Below are 19,677 nucleotides of genomic sequence, written 5' to 3'. Positions count from 1 at the left end.
TGTTTACCTATCCCTGTATCCTTAGTTCTATAACATCCTGTTTACCTATCCCTGTATCCTTAGTTCTATAACATCCTGTTTACCTATCCCTGTATCCTTAGTTCTATAACTCCTTGTTTACCTATCCCTGTATCCTTAGTTCTATAAGACCCTGTTTACCTATCCCTGTATTCTTAGTTCTATAACACCATGTTTACCTATCCCTGTATCCTTAGTTCTATAACTCCTTGTTTACCTATCCCTGTATCCTTATTTCTATAACACCCTGTTTACCTATCCCTGTATCCAAAGTTATATTCCTCAGCATTTACCTATCGTTGTACCATAGTTCTATTACTTCTTGTTTACCTATCTAAAAAAGGGAAAATATCACTTCTCGGCTTCTCCATGGTGAGCATGATGATCCTGTTGTACTTCTTGGCGTGGTGGGAGAGAATGGATACGATGAAGTATGTGTTTAAAGGATCCAGGTCCCATGTCGGTTCATCCAGTAGGAGAAGGACTAAAGAAGGAAACCAGGGTTTAAAAGGGTTGTTTATAGCTTATCTATATATAAATTTGGCTTGTCTGTCTGTTTGTTTGTTTGTTTGTCTGTTTGTATCCAACAAACGTCAAAACGGCTGAACCGATCGGGTCCAAACTTTTTGTGGGACATCACTTGACCACAGGGAAGGTTTATGATTGATCAAAATTTTAAATATTTGTCTCCATCAAAATTCGATCTTCATTAAATTTTTGAAAATTTTGAAATTCCACGAAATTTTTTGTGAAAATCCGCGAATTATTTTTGTTTTGTTTTACGATGTACACAAAGAGAACATGTTCACAATTAATTTAGAAGATGGGCGCGAAGCGCCCTCTAAGGCTAGTATTTAAAAAAAATTTTCTAGCAAAAAACAACTCTATCCCATTATAGCTTTTTGGCATCCACACTAATGACTAATTTAAATTAACTTAGTAGTTACAAGTTGATTTACAAAGGTACTTTTTGATCTGATCCAAAGAAGGCTGAAGATATTCTTGTTTTTCTAAATAAATATTGATAATCTTTAATTTGGATTTATTCATTTCATTAACTTCCTTATGGTTACTGAGATAAAGTGTTAATAGGAGAAAATACATACTTGGATCCCGGACTAGCTGAACCCCTATACAGAGCCTCCTATACTCCGGGGTAGTGAGAGAGCTGACCGGTCTATTGCTGACCTGGGTCAAAGCAAGGTCAGCTAGTACTACCTTCACCCGGGACTCCTTCACATACCCAGATACCTAGGTTATCCTAATCTTTAGGAGACGAATTATAGGTTGTCTTTGATTTCCCATAGTTAACGATATCAGGCAATTTTTGATAAATTAGACTATTTTGACTTTAGTTTAATAAATTAAAACCTGAAAAAAAGGTTTTAATTTTTCTGTTAAATACCCAAATTTTCTAATCTCTTTATCTTTGCAACTTGATTGTGTAAACTTTCAATATTTAATACTTAGCATATTTTATCTTACAGAATGTTAAAAGTGTATAGTATCAAAGGTCTATTGGACATATCAAAGGACATTGGGTTGCAAAGATGTAGAGGTAAGAAAATCACAGATTGTGCCAAGAGCAGAGTTCCTTTCAGATCACATTTAGAAATTCAAAGTCTTTCTTTAATATTATTTGTTTCAAATATAATACTTAACTGAAGATTTACTATTTAGAATTATTATATTTAAGAAAGATAGGAATGAATTGAGAAAAAAGTCTTTGAATTATTATTTTTCTTTAGGAAGTCTTACCACAGCAAAGAATTCAGAAATTTATATGATTTCCTTCATGAAACAGTTCACCCTGAAGACATTTTACTAAAAGCAGACTTCTTTTCAATTAAAAGCAGGAAGGAAATATAAGAGAAGAAACCCGGATATTAGAACAGATTGGAGCATATATTACCTTTTTTCCAATAGTAAGATTAGCAGCGTATCTAAGTGTCTGATAAACTGATAAACCTGGTAAAAGATCACACTTCTGGGTCACATAACCACAATTCTCCTGAGGAAAAACAAAATATTGAGAATTTATCCATCAGTAAAATTAAAATAAACATGAGCGTGGATAAAAACTTGTTTTAATTCAATAAAATTGTTTGTTAAAACCAAGCTGAATTAATAAAATCAGATTTAAATCAATTAAAACAAAGCTGAATTAATAAAATCAGATTTAATTCAATTAAAACCAAGCTGAATTGATAAAATCAGATTTAAATCAATTAAAACCAAGCTGAATCAATATAATCAGATTAAAATCAATTAAAACCAAGATGAATCAATAAAATATCAGATTTATATCAATTAAAACCAAGCTGAATCAATAAAATCATATTTAAATCAATTAAAACCAAGCTGAATCAATGTAATCAGATTTAAATCAATTAAAACCAAGCCGAATCATTAAAATCATATTTAAATCAATTAAAACCAAGCTGAATCAATATAATCAGATTTAAATCAATTAAAACCAAGCTGAATTAATATAATCAGATTTAAATAAATTAAAACCAAGCTGAATCAATATAATCAGATTTAAATCAAATAAAACCAAGCTGAATCAATATAATCAGATTTAAATCTATGAAAACCAAGCTGAATCAATAAAATCAGATTTAAATCAAATAAAACCAAGCTGAATCAATATAATCAGATTTAAATCAATTAAAACCAAGCTGAATTAATATAATCAGATTTAAATCAATTAAAACCAAGCTGAATCAATATAATCAGATTTAAATCAATTAAAATAAAGCTTAACATTTAAAACAACGCTGAATGAATAAAAACAAACTTTTTAACTTTGAACTTGTGTGTTGCGGATCTCGGTATCAAGTATTAGTCTCCATTTTATGTAGACTTATGGATTAATTTAATTCCTTTTTGCTATCCCTTTGTGGTTATACCCTGCAGGTATATTTAATCAGATCCTCAAGTTTAAAAGTGTGCACATATCACTTGAAATTACGACGAAAAAAATTAGAAATATTTGTACCTGGAAAAGTCTCATAGACATCGGAGCTCCGTTGAGTAGAATCTGTCCTCGTGTCGGACCCTGAGCTCGTCGAGATATCACTTCAAGGAGAGCTCTCTTCCCTGAACCTAAAAATATATTTATTCAACATTTTTTATGAACGTTTAAAAAAAAATTTTAATCATTGTTTTAAACCCAAATCTTCCAGAACTAAATCTGATAAACGTTTCTTGAACTGAATCTAAAAAATTCCGAAAAATTTACCTTTTGATCCTAGGACGGCAGTAAGCTCTCCGCCATGAACCTCCAAAGAAACATCCTTTAAAATTACTCCGGTTCTAACAGAACCAACCAGCTTCTGTAGGCAGGTTCCAGGTTCTACCTAGAGATAAAACAATCCTAGATAACTACTCCGGTTCTAACAGAACCAACAAGCTTCCGTAGGCAGGTTCCAGGTTCTACCTAGAGAGAAAACAATCCTAGAAAACTTCTCCGGTTCTAACAGAACCAACCAGCTTCTGTAGGCAGGTTCCAGGTTCTACCTAGAGATAAAACAATCCTAGAAAACTTCTCCGGTTTTAACAGAACCAACCAGCTTCTGTAGGCAGGTTCCAGGTTCTACCTAGAGATAAAACAATCCTAGAAAACTTCTCCGGTTCTAACAGAACCAACCAGCTTCTGTAATTGTGTTTAATTGTTTTCACTAAAGTCTGAAAATGTTCATACTGTGGTAGGCGATTATATCAATATAAGGAAGAAGACTTATTTATTTAAGTTTTAATTGTTAACAAGTTTTTTTTTAATTACAAGTTTACAAGTAATGAAGAAGAATCTGTTTTTAATTGACAGCTTCTCTTTGTTTCTATGTTTTAGTGCATCCATGCTGTTCAAACGCTTGAAATAAATCAAAATTGAAATCGAAAGTCGTAATTATTATATTGATATAACCGTAGTACATATTTTTGAATTAATTAACCGTCTTTCTATTTTTATATCTAAAATAATATTATTATACAGCTCTCCATGTTACCAGAAGAATTTTCTGTTAAGAAAACTTGGGATTCTGATATGTGAGCAATTCGTAAAATATCTATACTAGGACGTACAGGGTGTCCTACGAAACATGACAGATGGTGAATAGTTTAGATAGTCTTCTTCCATAATTTGTTAGGTTGTTTGATACAAAGAAAATAATAAAATGTTATACGGGAGTCACGTTATAGTAAAATTGATTTCAAAGTAAAATATATTCAAGCAAAAGATTTTTTAACGAAATAAACTGCAAAAAGCCTTTAATGTCTAATACAGTATATGGAAGACGACATTCATAACTATTTATCAACTGTCATGCTTTGTGGGACACCCTGTATGTAAACTCAAAGGAAGAAATAGAGGAAAAATAATATTTTTTTTTATGCATTAGCTCTCTGTCTATCTATCTATCTACTTGTTTATTTATAAATTGGTATATTTATCTTTATTTATCTATCTAAATAGGTATATTTATCTTTAATTACCTATCTAAATAGGTATATTTATCTATTCATCTATCTATCTATCTATCTATCTATCTATCTTTCTATCTATCTATCTATCTATATATCCATCTACCTATCCTACCTGTCCTGAATGGAATACGTTTCCAAGTTCCAGAATATATTCTGCAGTCATCATTGCTTCCAACCTGGAAATAAACAATTCAATAAATTTTAAATATTTTCTATTTTCAGTAAACATTAGACAGAAGGAGGTCACTCAGCTCTGGTACGACTTTGTGACCTCGTTGCTCCTGTGGTATTGATTCCACGTCCGAGTATTCGAAAAATAAGAAATAAAAAATAAGAATAAAAAATAAGAAAATCCAAACGTTGTTCCAAGAGGAGTTATGATTGAAAGCTTTCAAGCTAGCGTACACTTTACACCAGTTAAATTTTAGTCTTAACAAACATGTATTGTTGGAGTAAATTTTTGGTTTTAGAAAAAGACGACAAAATTTCATGTGGATTATCAGATTAACTAGAACCTATTCTTGAAAGTGAACATTCACTTTAAAGTGTAAAAAATAGTTCCAATATTATATTTAGAAAGAATATTTTCTCCACTTTACAATATTTGGTATTTTATTCCTATTATTAGAATAATCTTAATAGAAATTTTACGTATTTGAATATTTTTCGTATTTGATACTTTTTAAAACTGCACCAACAAGCTTCTACGGTATAAAACTGCACCAACAATCTAGAAAATATGGTGCAGCTTCTACGGTATAAAACTGCACCAACAATCTAGAAAATATGATGCAGCTTCTACTGTATAAAAGGAAAAATCTATTAGAAAACAAACGTTTTAAAGTTCTAAAATGATAAGCAAAATTTTTATATTATTTTTTATGACTCGATCTTTATGTCTTGTTAAGAAAATGTCAGAATACTGAGCTTTTTTAATCAAGAAAATATTATTTTTATTTCGAATTTAGATTGTCAAGAAAACAATAAGTTTTTAGGTATTCGTACAACAAAAAAAGACAATATCTTTTATAAAAAAAGGAGAATGTTGTTGTGCGAACCTTTGATGTTGAGGTTTACGGAGACTTAAGTGTATTTAAGCTTTTAAAAGTATGAAGGCTGGGTTTCCAGTCACAATGAGATACACAACAGACTTAAAAAAAAATTTATATTGACGATTACGAAGATTTAAATATCACCCTTTTCTACGCCCTGTAAATTTGAATTTTATCTACCTTCTTCTCTTGTCGACCTTTTCTACCTTTTAGATTGACCAGATTTTATAAAAGTCACAATACTTAGAAGTTATATTTCATTAAGTACAGGTATAGTTCTTTTTTGAATGGCCCCCATTCAAATCTTCAACTAGTTCACATCAAAATATGCTCAGATCTGAAAACTTAAGAATTGTGAATATCATGATTAGTGCTTGATCTCATCTTTGTTTTAATCTCAAGATTTATTTAATCTTTTGTTTGTATCCAGAAAATTGTATAAAATTCAACCAACTAGAGAGGATTAAGCAGAAATCAAATGTCCACAATGAATATTCAGATTAACTGATCGGTTTTGAACACTAAAATATCGGACCGAATAAATTTAACTTATTCCGTTTCTATAAAAGTGTCCAGTCCTGTTTAGTTATAAACCGGTTTTGCTAATGCATAATATTTAAAGTTTCCCTCCCTTTTATATTTAAATATTGTTAGTGCCTGGAATACCATAAATGTAAGCTGCTGCTGTGGCACACCTTTTAAACATATATTGAAACAATCTCACACTTATTCTGACACAGTTTTTATTTTAGTTTTTTTTTCGTTCTTTCTCCTTTTTCTATTTTCATCATTTATCAAATATTTTTGTCAAATAATTAAAAGGACTATTTATATTATTCCAAGTAACCAAACATTTCAAAATTGGAGAATTTTCAACTGTAGTTCAGTGAAACCCTTAATAACGAATACAACGAAAGAATTCATCAAATGTCGTATTCTTCACTTTCTGATAATGGAATGTTGCCGATATTTAGTTTTTTTAATTAAATGTTTATATGGAACTCTTTAAAACTGTTCCCGCATATTCATGACTATTTATTTATTTTCGCAAATACTGAAATTTACGTAATATAGTTTAAAACTCATTGAAAAATTGTCAAGACGACATTTGATAAATTCTTCCGATGTATTTGTTATTAAGGGTTTCACTGTATAAAAATTACTTGTAAGGACGTATTCAGCTCAGACACGGAAGGAAATTGACAGAATTGATATGTTTTCAAGATATAAAAAACGACGATATCTTTCTCAGTAATTCTCTATAAAGGTTTGGTCCTGAGTACAGGGTTTCTCACAAAGGATGAGACTTCAGAAACGATTGTACGTCATTCATAAACTGTCAAGGTTTCTTTTATCTTCATGACTCAATCCAATTGTAAATTTGTTTCTTTCTTTGCCACATCATTAAATAAGCCATTAAAAACAATATTTGGGAAAGAAGACTTAATTAATCATTGAAATGATCGTTTTTTCAGAGTTTCAGGTCGTCTTTACCGTCTCATACTTTTTGTATATAACTGTATATAACTTTTTTAAATGGTGGCTCACTTAAATCATGTTGACAGTCCCTTTAAAATAAATTATGTTAAAATAAAAGCGAACCTCCATCCTGTTACAGGAATATTATCATCCTCGTAGTTGGAAATATTCTCCTATCCTCACAATCCGTCAAAATTATTCTCTCATTCGTGTGAAATATATTATTACCCCCCCCCCACACACACTCTAAGGGCCCTTATGAAGACCTCAACCCCATGAGCACATTGACGGTTTTCCTTATCAAGTAAGTTGTGTCCAGCAATTCTTTGCTGTTGGATTAATTGGTTCTTGTTCTTGAGAATACCCTGAGGAGCAGTCGTCTTCAATCCAGGAGGTTGACGTGGAACCTCGGAGCACACAGTTCCAGAGAATTCGAGGATTTTCCCACGATTGCTGGAGAAATATTCGTTCCTCGTCATTTTAAAACTCGTTTACGATATGCTACTGAGAAACCAAAGATCGACAAGATCATTGTTGAAAGATCAATGATCACAAAGTGATCTTTTCATTCCTTCCCTTCTATCTCCATGCCCGGATCAGATCATATTTTGGCAGTTTCCTCCAGGACTGGAGCTCAACTAAACTTGGAATGGACATCGCTCCGTGTAGGACTGGGAGTAGGGCTGTTCAGATCTCTTAATACTTCAAGTTTGCTAAACCTTGCGTTTTGATAGAAAAACAGTTAGGGAGGATATTATTGGCAATTATTTTGTTTATAAGTGTTACTTAAAAGTATTTCAATTTCAACATATGCATGTTATAAAAAACTGTTATAATCATATTACGTAGGTTTATGTCATGGTGAAACTATTATAATAAAGAGCAGTACGTTATGGTTTTAAAACTTTTTAAATTAAAAAAAAAAATTTATTATTATAATAACGATAAGCTTATAATTATTATTAATATTTGACCGTATATCTGTGAGAGAATTATGGTCTAGTAAGGTTAGAATATTATATCTAATACTTATAGATGTAATTAATTATTTCACATAATTATTAAATGAAAAAGTTTTTATTTATTTCCATAAATATTATGCAGGCAGCACGACACCATTTATCATTTTGTTTGCAGTGTTGAAGTAAAGATTAATCAAGTTAACAACTAGCATTTGTCAAATATTATTCAACAACTTGAAATATTGGTTCGTGACACATCTATCAGTTCAGAAAATAAAACAGAGAAGAATTAAATAGAACCATTAATGAATCTTTTTACCGGCAATCAAGGGGTTTCTGTTCTATTTTTCTTGACATGCCTTTTCAGAAGGGATAATTTTGTTGACGGATTTCTGTACAAAACTGGTAGATTTGAAGTAATTTCAATGGGTATATTATCCGTCCTTAAAACGATAAAGGATTAATATTATCCTTTGAAATGTTTTTCCTTTAAAAAATTGAAAAGGGTTGGTTAGAGCATTTACCTTTAATCATAGAATTCTAGTTAGAACAATCCTAGCCAAGTAGATCTTTTTAAACAGTTCTAGATAAGGAATCCTAGATTAAACACCCCTACTCAAGGAATTCTTGTTTATAAATTTAGGAAAAAAGTCCAAACATTCTAGCTTGAACACCCTTAGTCCAGGGATCATAGTTTTAAACAACCCTGGTTCAGGTGTTCTAGTTTAAACACCCCTAGTCCAGGGATTATAGTTTTGCACACCCCTAGTCCAGCAGTGATTTTAGTTTGAACAACACGAAGTCCAGGGATTCTAGTTTAAACACCCCAAGTCCAGGAATTCTAATTTTAACACCCCTAGTCCAGGGATTCTAATTTAAACCACCCTAGTCCAGGGATTCTAGTTTGAACAACCGTAGTCCAGGGATTTTAGTTTAAACACCCCTAGTCCAGGGATTCTAGTTTGAACACCCCTAGTCCAGGGATTCTAGTTTGACCAATCCTAGTCCAGGGATTCTAGTTTGAACACCCCTAGTCCAGGGATTCTAGTTTGAACACCCCTAGTCCAGAGATTCTAGTTTGAACACCCCTAGTCATGATATTCTAGTTTGAACACCCCTAGTCCAGGGCTTCTAGTCTGAACACCCCTAGTCCAGGGATTCTTGTTTGAACACCCCTAGCCCAGGGATTCTAGTCTGAACAACCGAAGTCCAGGGATTCTAGTTTTTAACACCTCTAGTCCAGGGATTCTAGTTTGAACACCCCTAGTCCAGGGATTCTAGTTTGAATAACCGTAGTTCAGGGATTCTAGTTTAAACAACCGTAGTCCAGGGATTATAGTTTTGAACAACCCTGGTTCAGGGATTATAGTTTTGAACAACCCTGGTTCAAGGATTCTTGTTTTGAACAACCCTGGTTCAGGGATTATAGTTTTGAACAACCATAGTCCAGGGATTCTAGTCTGAACAACCGTAGTCCAGGGATTCTAGTTTGAACCCCCCTAGTCCAGGGATTCTAGTCTGAACAACCGTAGTCCAGGGATTCTAGTTTTGAACACCCTTAGTCCAGGAATTCTAGTCTGAACACCCCTAGTCCAGGGATTCTAGTTTGAACACCCCTAGTCCAGGGATTCTAGTTTGAACACCCCTAGTCCAGGGATTCTAGTTTTGAACACCCTTAGTCCAGGGAATCTAGTTTGAACACCCCCAAGTAGAAGGATTCTAGTTTGAACACCCCTAGTCCATGGAATCTAGGTTAAACAACCCTAGTCCAAGGATTCTAGTTTGAAAAACCCTAGTCCTGATATTCTAGTTTGAACAACCTTAGTCCAGGGAATCTAGTTTGAACACCCCTAGTACAAGGATTCTAATTTGAACACCCCTAGTCCAAGGATTCAAGTTTGAACAACCCTAGTCTAAGGATTGGCAAGATTCCTCGTAAGCATGCTCTTAAGTTAGTAAACATTCATATTCACATATACACACCTTATTCTAAACATTAGAACCCTGAGTTAGATACAGGGTCTTTCAAAAACAACGGACGGGAGTTGAAATGTTTATTTGGACACACTGTAAGAAATGAATTTTCAACACTTTGTATGAAAAAAGGGTATAATATTGGATTTAATAATCCAAAATATATCAAGCAAAATATCATTTATCAATTTAACAATATACATAATTCAATAAATATAGAGAATACAATTTGTGAATTTTTATGTTCTATATAGATTTGAAGAAAAGAACAGTTTGATTTAACAATATAATTCGAGGATGTTTTTAAAAGCTTTTTATGATGATGGTTTAGGAATACTTGCATTAATCGATTTTTCTATAAAAATAAATCATAAACATATAACACATGTTTTGTCTTTGACACACATATTTTTTACAAATCCCCCAAATTAAGGAAAAAAACAACAAATATTTCTTCTCTCAGTTGTCCATTCCTATAAAGTATACTATGTTAAACAGAAATCATTGGAACAATTTTCATCTTAATTATTTCTCACACTTTGAAATTTTGCTAAAGATTTTTTATTTGTGCTTTGAATATTTTCAGAAATATATTATTGCTATAACAATAACAGATTAACTAATAGTACAGGTTATAATATGATATAAAAAAGGCTCGGTTAATTGCCTCATTTTCATTTTCAGGATTAAAATCTGACTTTAAGTCTTTAATAAAATTCGGATAATCTCGGGATTCATAAATATTTTCCTGTTAATCATAATTTATTTTTTTTATTCCCAGGCGGTTTATCTGACATTAAATAGGACAAAGGCACAACACGGTCTAGAGGCAGGGGGGGGGGCCGGGGGGGTTCTCTTAAAAAAAAACACCGTCCCCCCCTTCCTCGGGCCTGGAGTGAAAACAATTAAACATGATTATCGATTCGTAAAACATTTTCTAGTTGTGATTTGGCTGCCATTTCCCTGGCTAGCTAGCCAGGACGTCGCAGCTGGAAAATTTCTAACGAATCAGACAAATAAAATTTCGTAAGCGAAACCCTGTTCTAAAACTAGAAAACGTTTAAGTTGCAGACTCAGTTGAGGTTAATAAGCACATTTCCGCGTCAGCGCGGCGTACATATATCTCTAAAGTGTACAATTGTTCTCAAGTACACTGAATAGAAAAACATCAATAATAAATCGGTGTATCGTATTTTAAGACTAAAGAATGTCCGAGGACTGGACTGAGAAAAAGTGTTCTAGCGTAGTGGTTACACAGGACGGAGAGAAGAATAGGTTTCTAACCTGTGGATCCGTTTCTCCTATTTCTCATCTCATCTTTGAAGTAAGGATCGTCTAAATTTCATAAGTAAGATCTACACCGCGTGACCGCAATAAAGATTTAAGTCAAAATTTTAGTTACAAAGCCAATTTTAAAGCGTTGCCATGCCTTTAAAGTGAATGTTCGCGAAAAATGAAAGGGAGTATAGGTTTAATGCATTTTTGATCGCTACTAATCTTACTTCTATCTGTTGCGTCTGTAAGGAGAAAACTGTTAAATTGTCTCATACCGAAGAACGTAGTGTCCATACAAATTGAGAAAATTGCAACATACGACTTAGACCGTAAAAAAATCGATTTAATTTCAAACAAATCATTCAGATATTACAACCTATAGTCATCGATTATCTTTCGCCACATTTATATATAGTTGATTTTTCATAATATGTTTTAATTGTTATGATCTGAGAGTTACATTTATTCCTGTTTCGAGGATTTTTGGTAATGAAGACGACATTTTCATATTTTCCAGGAATGTTCGAAAACAAGTTGTAAGCTAAATATTATTTTAAAAAACAAAATCAAAAATCGTTTTTTAGGACAGACCCCCAGACTTTTTTTTTTACTTAAAAAACAAAAACAGATTATTTTATGCTGATTGAGATTACTGGCTTGGTGAAAAGGAGTTATATAATTCTATCTCGAAAAGTATGTCCGATTTACAACGGTACCCTTTGAAGCTTTGTCTGACAAAGTATGAAGTAGATATTCATGTTTTTGTTTTAAAATCTGATTAATTAATTTGTGGATTCTCTGCAAAAGTGACTCAACATTTCTTGCTTCAAAAATGATGGATAAATTATTAAAACTAAAAACTTAAAAACGACGTTATCTTTCACATTTGTTATCAGATTAAGGTTTCAAGGGTACCGTTGTGAATTGGTGGGGGGGGGGGGGGGGGGTGCACTCTTTATTTATACCTGGACCACTTAAAAAGTGTTAACTTTGAAACCTTTATCAACCGAGCAGACCAGAGCACTCAAGAGAGATTGTCGTTTTCATTCTAAACTGTAAAATTTCTCCATGGTGTTTTTAATTTTTTTGGATTGTTACGATTTATATATTTTTGGAAATGTTCAGAACTGCAATTTTAACTAACAATCCGTTAGAAATTACTACCTTTTTTGCGATTTTTCAGTATTAAAAGATAGCTATAAGAATGTAGAAGGTTTTCAATTTCTCAACAAAAATATTTGCATGCATATCGTTTCCTAGATCAATTTCAAGGTACAATTGGCAAAAAAATGGCTAGTACTAAAAATTAGTACTAATTGTTAAAAAAAAACAGTTCTTTTCGAGAAGAGCTAATATAATCTCTTATAGGTAAACTCGTACGAGGAAAATGATGGGAGTGTATTTCTTCCAGATGAGGTTTGAGGAATTCATAGATCAAAGTTAATTTGAAATTTACCCAACAATAGGGATTTAAGATTTATTAGATTACATATAAACTATTGTATATCACATGTTGGTAGAACAAATTTAAATGGAAAAAAGGGTTGGAAATATTTTTTATCTGTAAAAATGTTAAATTTTCACTTCATAAGTTGGTTTTTAAATAACTGGTGAAACTATTTGCTTTATGGTAGTATCAAATACTAAATTGCTAAAATATCGTCTTCTTTTTCCACAGTTTTATGGGTTTTACCAAGGTTATAATGCAAGGAAAGTTATTTCAGAGGTGTACGCATTTTTTGTACTGCAGTGTACTGTCTCTGGGTGGTAATGTAAACACAAGACGGATTTCGAAGCCTGACATGGGATTCATCTTTCTCATATAAAATCAATGAAATATTCAGGTCATATGAAAATATTATGTAAATTATCAAAATCATAAAAATTTAATGCTTTAACCTCCTCGGATACTAAACGAACACTGATGCATCTATTCTTGTTTACAAATTCCGCCCAGAGAGAACTGGTTTCAATATGTACGCAGAGTATACGCAACTGCAATTAACTTTCCTTGCATTATAACCTTGGTTCTTAGTGTACAATGGTAACATTTTTTGTAAACGCAGCATCCGTTTTTTCTCCGGTGCACCTCGTGAAAATTCCTGAACATTCTCATTTGAATTTTGAATTTCTGAAAGGAAGTTATTGAGAAGGAAGAAGAACAAAGATCAATCAGGAATTAAATATTTTTTATTCTTAACAACGCTATTTAAATCATTAATAAAAGATTTTTCTGGGAGGATAGTTAGGATCCTTTCTTTCATTTCTTTGTCTGATCGACATAATCCGTTTTAAACATTATCTATTCTAAACCTAACCCCCCCCCCCCTCCTCAACCTTAGAAATTTATTGTAAAAAGAAAACAAAAGAAAAAAGTTAAAAAGACAAACTTTCCCCCATCTCCCGGCTTCGTGTCAATGTCTGTCTTAAACTGTTTCTCTTTAGTTTAGGGAACCATGAACTCCTGTATGCCAAGTCCATCAGCGCCTGATCCAATCAGGGTTCAGTCACGTGTTTGTTGTCTATTCTGAACCAATAGAAATTGTAAGGTGGTAACATCTATCTTTCTATCTGTCCCATTATCCAATCAGAGTTAAAAATGCTTGAATCGGCGCTATCAGTAAATGGAAATATTTACTTCTACTGAGACTATAGTGCATGAACTAAGCAGGGGGATAAATATTGAATTGGTTGAAGTCAGAGTTGGAAATATCTGGTTCTTTTCTCCTTCTGTCTGGGAATTATTTCCCCCCTTGGAATCCTACTCTCCAGGTACCCCCCAGGGTTTATCTCAAAATATGAGAAAAAGAGGGACGGCATTTTGTATTGCATTTTTATAAATTCGTCATCCATGCTTTAGTTTTTAGGCCTAGCAAGGGTAACTTGTCTTTACAGTATCATTAATTGTGGACAACCCAATACATATACACGTTTTAAATCTTTTCCCCAAATATTACGGATTAATTGTAATTTCTGTAGATTTTAAAAAATGTGATAATAAATGTTCTAAACTGTTTATGATGTTTTATACTGTTTAGAAATGAGTTGGCAGGATGGTTAACAAGCTTGTTCATCTTTATTTTCTCCGCCCTAACCCTAGGAATATCAAGCAGGACTTTATATATAGTCATGGATTACGAGAGAGGAAGGGACAGATAAAGAGAAGTACCAGGACGGATAAGGATAAGTACCAGGACAGATAAAGAGAAGTACCAGGACGGATAAGGATAAGTAGCAGGACGGATAAAGATAATTAGCAGGACAGATAAAGATAAGTAGCAGGACGGATAAAGATAAGTACAAAGACGGATAAAGATAAGTAGCAGGGCGGATAAAGATAAGTAACAGGACGGTGAAAGATAAGTAGCAGGACAGATAAAGATAAGTAGCAGGACGGATAAAGATAAGTAGCAGGACGGATAAAGATAAGTACCAGGACGGATAAAGATAAGTAGCAGGACAGATAAAGATAAGTAGCAGTACGGTGAAAGATAAGTAGCAGGACGGATGTAGCAGGACGGATAAAGATAAGTAGCAGGACGGATAAAGATAAGTAGAGGGATAAAGAGAAATACAAGAACGTATATAGAGAAGTAAAGGGCGGATATAGAGAAGTATGAAGATGGATATAAAGAAGGTATAAAGACGGATGTGGAGAAGTATAAAGATGGATATAGAGAAGTACAAAGACGGATAAAGAGAAATACAAGGACGTATATAGAGAAGTATAAAGACGGATATGGAGAAGTACAAGGACAGACAAAGAAAAGTACCAGGACGGATAAAGAGAAATAGAAAAGACGGATAGATTTAAAGAAGCACAAGGACCATTTTATATATGACAAGACGTTTGTACAGAAGTAAACTAAACAAGGACGGATGAAGAAGGATAACTGACGGATGCAGATAAGGAAGTAAGATAAGGACATATAAGAAAAGGATTTAGGACGGATAAAGAAAGCAAATTAATCAAAAAAAGGTTCAGAAAGAAAAGAATGATCTGAAGAGAGAGATGATGAGCAAAAAGACCTTGTTGATAAATATTATAAACCTGACTCAGCTTTATTAACTAGTGTTTGGACTTATCAAGATATGCAGAAGAAAACACAGGTTATATAACTACGTATTGGATATATATATATATATATATATATAAATGAATATATATATATTTATATTTTATATATAATATATATCTATGTACAATAATATATATATCTATGTATATAAATATATATATCTATGTAATATGAGTATATCTATCTAGGAAAGACTACTCGACTATCCCTGGAGCTGTATACTACGAGGACCCGGATGATTTATTTACTACTCTCTACTCATCACCAGACAGAATTATTAACTACTTCAGCCCTTAAAGGGACTGTCAACGTAGTTTAGAGCGACCCCACATGCCTGATTTACAACAATTTAAACCTTTAATTTATCAACAATTGAAAGATATCAGGTTTTTTAATCTTAAAGTTGAAAATTCTGCCAATTTCTTTCTTTCTTCTATTTTAGAGAGAAATCACAACCTAAAATGATCAATTTTCAGAAAACAAAGATATCCGTTTCTTGTAAATCAGACATGTTCCGTTTCAAAATGAACCTAACCTGAAATTACAACGACAGTGCCTTTAATAATACCATGTTTTACACGTTTTTTATTGATTTTATAATATTTTTTTTTATGAAAATAGACGTATTTATTTTTCTTGAGTGTCTTATGTTTTTCTTCTGATCTAGGATAGTTTATTTTCTACCAGGTTATTGTGTGATTTAACTACCGTTATATCTAGAAGATGGTTTAAGAATTCACGTTTTCTGATCTAGGATAGTTTACTTGACTACTGTTATATTTAGAAGATATATCAATATCAAGTTTTCATGTTTTCTAATCTAGGATAGTTTATATAACTACCATTATATCTAGGAGATATATCAAGTGTTCATGTTTTCTGATCTAGGATCGTTTATATAACTACTGTTATATTTAGAAGATATATCAAGTTTTCATGTTTTCTAATCTAGGATAGTTTATATAACTACCATTATATCTAGAAGATATATCAAGGTTTCATGTTTTCTAATCTAGGATAGTTAATTTAACTGCCATATTTAAAATAAAGAGTAAGGTTTCATGTTTTCTGATCTAGGATAGTGTATATAACTACCATTATATCTAGAAGAATTAAGGTTTCATGTTTTCTGATCTAGGATAGTTTATATAACTACCGTTATATCTAGAAGAATTAAGGTTTCATGTTTTCTGATCTAGGATAGTTTATATAACTACCGTTATATCTATAAGAATTAAGGTTTCATGCTTTGCAACAGATAATGTGGTTTTACAATTAAACACTTCCGTCAAACTATCCTTAGTTTATAAATTTGTTAAAATGGAGATTTTCAGAAAATTTCGGATCTTTTTTATTTTTTAGAATTCAGGAATGTTACACTGTGTACACTGCACACTGTGTACACTGTGCACACTGTGTACGCTGTGTACACTGCAATAAGTTCAAGTTTGCTTTTATAAAACTTTGCTATACTTCTATCCTGAATAAAAAAAATGAAAAACAATCGAATTTTGGGTCGCTACTGGGCCTTTTTTGGTTCGCTTTTTGCCTATATTTTATGCTAGGGTCAAAATTTGGCATAGTACAGTAGTAGGCAATAATATCAATACAATGAAGACGACTTTCAATTTTGATTTGTTTCAAGCTGTTAAACAACATGGATACACTTAAACTTAGAAGTCCTGAGAAACTATCATTAAAAAAGCTTTTCTTTGATTACTTGTAAACTTGTAATTCGAAAAAAAGGTTGTTAACAATCAAAACTTAAATAAAAAAGCCGTCTTCATTGTATTGATATAAAAGCACAACAGCAATTTGGAAAACAATACACTTATACAAAATTTGGAACTTGAAAGAATATAAAGGTAAAAACGAACCAGTGCAGTGGAATGCACAGCACTACCTGCAAATTACATTATGCATTGTATAATTGCACCGTGTCGTCTGGAAAAAAATCAATCCTACTATAAATGTTAGCAATCTGCTTATTATTTAAGATTTATTAGACCCAATTTTAATCAGTATTTCTCATTGTATGAAATATTTGGGGGTTTTAGCTGTAACTACTGTTGTTCATAGGAAATCTTTGTTAAAATATCTTCAACAATTTCTAAATTCGTAAACTTATTTATAAATTTTACTTTTAATCATGTTATTGCATTTACCTTAAAAACTATTTTTTAAAGCTGACTCTTCGTCCTCGCTTACTTTCACTGTTAGTTTTTTATTCCTGGTTCACGAGTGAGAGAGAGTTGTCATACATAGATATAACCCTGTACTAGAGTTATTAGAGTTTAACGCCGTGTATTAGAATCCAGGTATAGACATATCTCCGGGTATACTGCCTAGTCTGCCATGCACGCCTAGTATTGGCTGTACGCCTGGTTACCTTTAAACAGTATTGGTTGCGGACCTGCCCTGCCGTATCCGTTACCGCTATACAACACAGCTACAGTGGTTTCTCATATGTTTACGTGAAAGGTGAAGGAATGTATCGGAGAAAGTCCGACACCCCTTTTGCTGGTGACAAAGGTGTTTGTTAGAAAAATGTAGTTTCAGAATTAAAGTGAAACCTGGAAATTATCCCTCTTCTCGCACCATGTGCAATTAAACTGGAGAAAAACTCATTTTCTTGGAAAAAGGTTTTAACCCGTCTTATCCGACAGCACTGTAGAACAGTAACTTATTAGCCTGGTTACGCTTGAACCCGGAGCAAGGTTTCCTGGAAGATCAACACCGTGAACTTATAGAGTTAGTTCAAATTTGTAGAAGAAATTATTAACAGTGAGAAACCGTCTTGTCCAGATTGTTCGTTAAATCGTTTATATTTAAGTGCATTGATCAGCTCAAGAAAACGACGGAATCTGCAAATTCTTTTCCAAGGTAGATCCATTTCCAATCTTCATATTATCCAACCAGTTTTAGTGTGTGATTACGATTTTTAACCCATAAAGGTTGATTAAGTTTCTCTTTCCGAATTTCAACATGCATATTTTGTATAATTGAGCAGAAGGGCTAAAATTTCCCCCTCTTCTTCTTTCGACCGCCTTCTCTTTTTCAAATGGGTATCTACCGTATAGGCGTTGAAAAAAGGAAATTTACAGGTCAAAAGCAGTATATATAAAAAGGGGTAAAATTACATCATATATTTTGATGAGAAGGAGTCAAAATTTTAAGGTTTTCTTTATTCTTTCTAAAGATTAAATGACCAAATGTAAGATATAATAACTAAAATATTCTCCGCCTCCCCCCCCCCTTTTTCTATCATGTTTGCGCCTCCGAGGCCCGATATAACGATGATGGAACACCTTTGGATAATGTTACATCGTCTATACGCAACATTCCCCCTACTGAACTTCTGACCTACTAACTTTCCGACCTACTGCAATATCGGATCTACGCCAAATGTTTATTTTTGTATTAGATTTGAGGGTTAGGTTAGGTTAAGCCAATTCCTGGGCCGAGCGTTGCGGCTAGGACAGGAGCTGTGGCCACAAGTCCATTTAGCAGCTGTAAAACCACGTGCTAGTAGGTCGGATGTGTAGTATAGCGGATTTGTCGTAGGTGAGAAGTGAAGTATTGCGGATTTCCGTAGGTCGAAAAATACACTGAAGTCTCATCTTTTGTACTGTTTGTCAGATGACGAATATCAGATAATCCTTCAAATTTAAAAGCTTTAATTCCTGTCAGAAAACCATAAACTTAAAAAAAAAAAAATATTTGAATAAAAACATTTTTTCTCTCACACTCTTTCTTTCCTTTGCCGTAATGTTTCTTAACAGAAAATAACGACGAATGATGAACCAAAGATAAGAATGTTATGAATGTTGATCGTATATGGCATTATTGAGTTCAATGAAATAGTGGAAGAAAAGCAATTATCTTAAAAAATTGTTTATTATCAACATATTATTTTCTTATTTTATGCTAAATTTCAACTCTGACATAAATTATGATATTTCAATGAAAATCATGTTAATTTCAGACGTTAATTTAAGTTTTAAATAGCTTTTGTTAATTTTCAGTTTTAAATCTTTAATTTTAATTTAATTTTTGAGGTTTAGTTGATTTTAACCTGTTAAAGTTCCTGCTTCAATATAAGTTGGTTCCGGATTCATGATTTACAAATCCACCTTTCCTTGCTTGACCACTCCTTCTCTTTCCAACTATTACATAATTTCCCTGAAATAAAAAGCTCTATCTCCCCCTCTCTCTTCTACACCTCCCCGCCGCCCCCTCCAACGGATCCCCTCCCACTTCCTTTTCCGACGCCACGCCTTCCGAAGGAAACTACAATTAAAACAGTATTTTCCTTCAAGCGATCTTCTACCTGATCATGGGAATTGGGGG

At 32.8% G+C, this 19,677-nt stretch overlaps 3 protein-coding genes across 10 annotated transcripts in view; 2 read left to right on the top strand and 1 right to left on the bottom strand.

Annotated features, from left to right (window-relative positions):
* LOC111711976 (ATP-binding cassette sub-family G member 5-like) overlaps positions 1-7,685 on the bottom strand; it is a 22,712-nt gene extending 15,027 nt beyond the window's left edge. Inside the window, 8 exon segments of the mRNA XM_023486480.1 lie at positions 349-502; positions 1,125-1,269; positions 1,931-2,029; positions 3,020-3,126; positions 3,263-3,380; positions 4,619-4,682; positions 7,161-7,210; positions 7,334-7,685. Coding sequence (XP_023342248.1) covers positions 349-502; positions 1,125-1,269; positions 1,931-2,029; positions 3,020-3,126; positions 3,263-3,380; positions 4,619-4,682; positions 7,161-7,210; positions 7,334-7,516 — 920 coding nt within the window. The 5' untranslated portion in view covers positions 7,517-7,685.
* Positions 7,686-11,108: 3,423 nt separating this feature from the next.
* LOC111711940 (uncharacterized) lies at positions 11,109-15,968 on the top strand. 8 transcript variants are annotated; one of them, XR_002767358.1, is made up of 8 exons: positions 11,109-11,297; positions 12,617-12,664; positions 13,387-13,424; positions 13,946-14,020; positions 14,287-14,348; positions 15,309-15,358; positions 15,516-15,626; positions 15,881-15,968. XR_002767358.1 is itself a non-coding variant. In XM_023486448.1 (8 exons), exons 1-7 carry the CDS (start codon positions 11,181-11,183, stop codon positions 15,622-15,624), a joined length of 486 nt encoding a protein of 161 aa, XP_023342216.1. In that variant the 5' UTR covers positions 11,109-11,180; the 3' UTR covers positions 15,625-15,626; positions 15,881-15,965. The 8 variants fall into 8 exon arrangements, 5 of the variants coding, with proteins under 5 accessions (XP_023342216.1, XP_023342202.1, XP_023342210.1 ...); XR_002767355.1 differs by having other exon boundaries at positions 15,516-15,637; positions 15,835-15,964; XR_002767357.1 differs by having other exon boundaries at positions 15,516-15,637; positions 15,881-15,962.
* Positions 15,969-17,718: 1,750 nt separating this feature from the next.
* The window catches only part of LOC111711931 (ATP-binding cassette sub-family G member 8), a gene marked incomplete in the record, with an annotated part of 21,283 nt that continues 19,324 nt past the window's right edge, over positions 17,719-19,677 (top strand). Inside the window, 1 exon segment of the mRNA XM_023486416.1 lies at positions 17,719-18,210.

Source organism: Eurytemora carolleeae, unplaced genomic scaffold (genome assembly GCF_000591075.1).
Source record: "Eurytemora carolleeae unplaced genomic scaffold, Eaff_2.0 scaffold110, whole genome shotgun sequence".
Classification (NCBI taxonomy): Eukaryota; Metazoa; Arthropoda; class Copepoda; order Calanoida; family Temoridae; genus Eurytemora; species Eurytemora carolleeae.
The sequence above is the reverse complement of the archived record's forward strand: the minus strand, read 5'-3'. Positions and strand labels throughout refer to the sequence as shown.

Coding starts and splice junctions, on each gene's coding strand:
- LOC111711940 (XM_023486448.1), top strand. CDS start 11,181: ATGTCCGAGGACTGGACTGAGAAAAAGTGTTCTAGCGTAGTGGTTACA. Junction 11,298..12,616: donor TTTCTCATCTCATCTTTGAA/GTAAGGATCGTC, acceptor AATCTCTTATAG/GTAAACTCGTACGAGGAAAA. Junction 14,349..15,321: donor TTTCTCCGCCCTAACCCTAG/GAATATCAAGCA, acceptor TTTATTAACTAG/TGTTTGGACTTATCAAGATA.